At 42.1% G+C, this 4,694-nt stretch overlaps 1 protein-coding gene across 1 annotated transcript; it reads right to left on the bottom strand.

The window, feature by feature from the left end:
- Positions 1-6: 6 nt before the first annotated feature.
- LOC116547885 (protocadherin beta-17) lies at positions 7-2,137 on the bottom strand (the record flags this gene model as incomplete). The annotated part of the gene is made up of 1 exon (XM_032273652.1): positions 7-2,137. A coding segment is annotated over exon 1 (1,401 nt), but the record flags the coding sequence as incomplete, so codon positions are not given.
- Positions 2,138-4,694: the final 2,557 nt, after the last annotated feature.

Below are 4,694 nucleotides of genomic sequence, written 5' to 3'. Positions count from 1 at the left end.
CAGGGCGGGGCTGTTGTTCTCGCGGACGAAGAGGGTGTAGGAGGTTTTTGTGAAGGCGGGGGCGTTGTCATTGACGTCGGAGACCCGCACGGTTATGCTCTGCTGGGTTTTCAGCCTGGGTGTCCCCAAGTCTGTGACAGTGATTGTGATGTTGTAGTCGGCCCTGCGCTCTCTGTCTAGTGCTCCTTCTGTTAACAAGGTGTAGAAATTTTCTACGGTAGGTTTTAGAAGGAAAGGAAGATGGTCTTGGATGGAACACATTATTTTTCCATTGTTCCCGGAGTCGGGATCCGAAATTCCGAAAACAGCGACCACAGTTTCTGGGGAGTTTTCTGGAATATCACTGAGGAGTAAGGACATGGTCAGTTCCGGGGCGTTGTCGTTTATATCCATCACTTCTATGGCTACCGTGCATTTTTCTGAAAGACCCCCGCCGTCTGAGGCCTCAACTTCCACATGGTAAGATTGAATTTCCTCAAAATCCAACATCTTTTTTAATCTAATTTCTCCTGTGATTGAGTTTATTTCAAAAGCCTGAATGATTTGATTTGAGTATTGAAAAAATGAGTAGGAGAGCTCCCCGTGGGTCCCAGCATCTAAATCTGTAGCAGAGACAGTAACGACAAGGGAACCTATAGGGGTGTTCTCTGGGACCTGCACCTCGTAGAGCCGCTGAGCAAATTCAGGGGCGTTGTCATTGATATCTACAATCACTATGAGAACCTGGGAAGTCCCAGTTCTGGGCGGTGACCCACCATCCAGCGCTGTGAGGGTTAACCTGAGCTGGGTCTGCTCCTCGCGGTCCAGCGCTTGGTCCAGCACCAGCTCTGGGTATTTCTTGCCGTCGCTGTGATTGCGAGTGAAAAGGTGGAAATAGGAGTTGGTGCTAATTGTGTATTTCTGAACTGTGTTGCTACCTACGTCCAAATCTTGAGCTATTTTCAAAGGAAATGAAGTCCCTGGATGGCGGCCTTCAGGGATTTTCAGGAGGATTTCATTTTCCAAGAATTCTGGGGCATGGTCATTTACATCTTGGAGCTGTAGTTCACCTTGAATAAACTGCACCGGATTTTTCAGTAACACCTTGAAATGCAGTATACATGGATCTGTGTCACCGCACAACTCCTCCCTGTCCAATTTTTCTTTTAGGAGCAAATTCCCACTCTTCCGTTCGAGCTGCAAATACTGTTTGTTTCCTTTGGAAAGAATCCGGGCGCCCCTCGCAGCCAGCTCCCCTACACCCAGCCCCAGATCTTTTGCTAGGTTGGCCACAAAAGAGCCGCTGTCCCTCTCTTCTAGGACTGAATACTTAATGCTAGCGCTGCCCGCCTCCCACAGTAGTAATAAGAAGATAATGGCAGTCACTTGCCTTTTCTCTGGCGCTTTGGGGAGCCGCGTCTCCACCATTTCTCAAAAGATGCAGTATCTAATCACAAAATAATTGCTTTACAGCCAACTCAGCTATCTTCATTTAAATATCTTGAGTTAGTTCTTTTTAACATTGACCGACATGGGACGGCTGCCTCTTGGAAACCTTCTATCTCCAGGAGTGAAAAAATATTTCCTTTTCGAGCTGCCAGAAAACCCGCACAGCTTTTTACGAGACACTGATTCTGCCGTTTTTCACTCTCTTAGCCTGCAGCGCCACCAAGCGTTCTGCTTTACAACTTCAGGTAATTTTCATTTCAAAGCAGGCCTTTTAGGTCATGGCCTGTTATATACTCCCTTTCCCCCCGCCTATTATGAGGTCTTGTTCAGGTAGCTAACAATAGTTCTGACAGCAAAAGTAATGTCTGTATCTATATTCATCTTCATTCTAAAGGTGAAAGTTCAGTACACAAAACTGCTCCAGGCAAATTCATTTATTAAGTATTTACCTGTAGCTTCTTGGGGTAATACAGTAAATGAAACATAAAAATTCTTGTTCTTGGAAAATTTACATTCTATTACAAAAATACTAATTTGTTCTATTGTACTGGAATAAATTACGAACTTTCATCAAAATCTAGTTCCCCTCTCAAATTGTAATGTACCTGTAACTCCTGAAAGAAAATAAAAATATTATTTCTTGTTAGTCTCTGGTCTACATAACCATTGGGGATTTTTTTTTTTTTTGAGATATGGTCTCACTCTGTCACTCAGGCTGCAGTGCAGTGGCTACATTCCTGGCACACTGAAACCTCTACCTCCCAGGTTCGAGCCGTTCTCCTGACTAGCCTCCTGAGAAGCTAGGACTACAGGCTCACGCCACCACGCCTCCTGAGAAGCTGGGACTACAGGCATGAGCCACCACACCTGGCTAATTTTTGTAGTTTTAGTAGATACTATGCTCACCATATTGGCCAGGCTGGTTTCGAACTCCTGACCTCAAGTGATCCACCCACGTTGGCCTCCCAAAGTGCTGGGATTACAGGTGTGAGCTACTATATCTGGCCACTCTTTGGGATTTTTTTCCTTCATAAATTCATTATGTGCAATGCACAGTGAAGTTTCGAGTTTAGAGAAAAATGGCAATTTGTTTTATTAAAAATCAATATAGGCCAGGTACGGTGGCTCACACCTATAATTCCAGCACTTTGGGAGGCCGAGGCGGGCAGATCACTTGAGGCCAGGAGTTCAAGACCAGCCTGGCCGATACAGTGAAACCTCATCTCTACCACAGGGCATGCACCTGTAGTCCCAGCTACTTGAGAGGCTGCGGCAGAAGAGTCACTTGAGGTGGAAGTTTCAGTGAGACAGGATCATGCCACTGCACTCCAGCCTAGGTGACAGAGCAAGGCTCCATCTCAAAAAAAAAAAAAAAAAATCAGTATAAGCTCAGAATCTAGGCAATGTTTTTTTTTTACAGTCATAAAGAAGACAACAAAGTTGACAAAGTCAAAAACACACTTTCTGGGGAAGGGTATTGACCTGACTGCATTGGACAGGACAGCACCCCAGTACATTCTCTAGGATTAAGGAGATGGGAATATTGGAAAACACTACAGCTCCAGCTAAAGCCAAGTGACTGGAGTGAGAACAATGGAGGAAGAAGTCTCACCAAAGAAGAATGCTATTCTAAGGAGAAGAGGGTATATATCTGAGAACACAAAACAGTAAATGTTCCCCACACTCACTGCCAATAAAGTTGGTATTCATCCATGACAGTGAGTTCACTTATCTGGACACAAAACACAGTCAAATATAATTTAGGTCAGCCCAGTTCCACTTCAATTAAGAATAAAAATAAAATAATCACTGAATTGCCATTTTAATATATATTGCTTGCCTTTGATAGAAAGTTGAAAGAGGGATTTTTACATGAAATATCACAAATACAACTGACACAGATAAGACTATGGGCTAAACTGTGAAGGTAAATGGTATTATGGTTAATACAGGCAAATGATGCTACACAACACTATAAGGGAAAATCTGATGTTACCGAATAACCTGCCACTAAAACCCTACTTAGATCTTGGCAGATATCAAATATCTTGAGAAAGTGAGAGAAGTTTGGCAAATATAATTTCAAAGCTTTTAAATTTTCAAATTGTTAGACAAAGACGAAGATAAAATGTGCTGTTAAGTATTTTATTTTCTATAATGGTATGTAGGGTGAGTAAAAGAGTGAAGAGTGTTTTCTGTTTTGGAGGAAAGCAAGAGTGATTTGAGTAGGGAGTGATGTTTCATACTTTCACTCATTGGCAAGGATATTTTATTGTAGAGAGGATATTAGCATTTCTCCATTTGTAGATACTATAGTTTTTTTAATCAACATTAGAATGTTAGTAACATTCAGCAAATATTTATTAAGCACTTATAATTGGCATGATTTTTTTTTTAAAGACCATTAGGTTCTTACAAGAGGCTCACAAACTGACTTGTTGACCCTTCAGTAAAGTTATATTCACAGAAAATATGAATTGATCATTGTGGGATACTGAAATACTCACAAGTATGAAGGGCTACCTTAGTGTTTTAGCTACTATTCTTATTTTTAGTGTTACACACTGCTGTAGGAGTTACCACAAAATGAGACATTGGAAGATTAAATAATATGAAATGTTCACATTTTAAAAACAGTCCTACATAGCAATAGTGAAACAACTCTTACCAATAGCTAGAAACACAATTTTACTTAAGGAGTTAGAATACATTGCTTTGCCGGGGTTGGGGGTGGGGGGGGAAGAATAGATAATTTCAAAAATTTTTAAATATGCAATTAAAAATTTACTTTCTGTTCATTTTGTCAAATACCCTCCAGTGAAGTAATAAACTACTAAGCATGAACAGGAAATACTAAGATACCCACTATCTTTAATAAAAAATTTCAACCTAAAGAATAGAGGTAAAATAAGCAAGAAACAGACCATCAATAACATGTAACTTTAAGTTACAATAGTAAAATTTAGTAAAATAATCCCACACTTAACTGTATGGGAAGCTATTCCGAAAGGTGTGGGTATCTTCCATTTCTCTCTCAGTGTCCTGAGGAGGGAAGTTGGGGATAATCGGCTTCAGGAACTTGAACTCACTTGTCCCGGAATCTCCCGATAGACACACCTCGTACTGGTAGCTCTGGGACAGGGTCCCGGTGCTGCTCACGTTCACCAGATGCCCTGGAAAGGGACCCTCCGGCACCGAGCAGCCACCCACCGAGGCCGGCCTGCTCCTCCTGCACAGCCGCACCGCCACGAACAGGAGCACCGAGA

The sequence above is a fragment of the Sapajus apella genome, unplaced genomic scaffold, assembly GCF_009761245.1.
Source record: "Sapajus apella isolate SASKATOON/1434 unplaced genomic scaffold, GSC_monkey_1.0 scaffold5293, whole genome shotgun sequence".
NCBI classification, from domain to species: Eukaryota; Metazoa; Chordata; class Mammalia; order Primates; family Cebidae; genus Sapajus; species Sapajus apella.
This window is presented reverse-complemented; position numbering and strand designations above follow the sequence as displayed.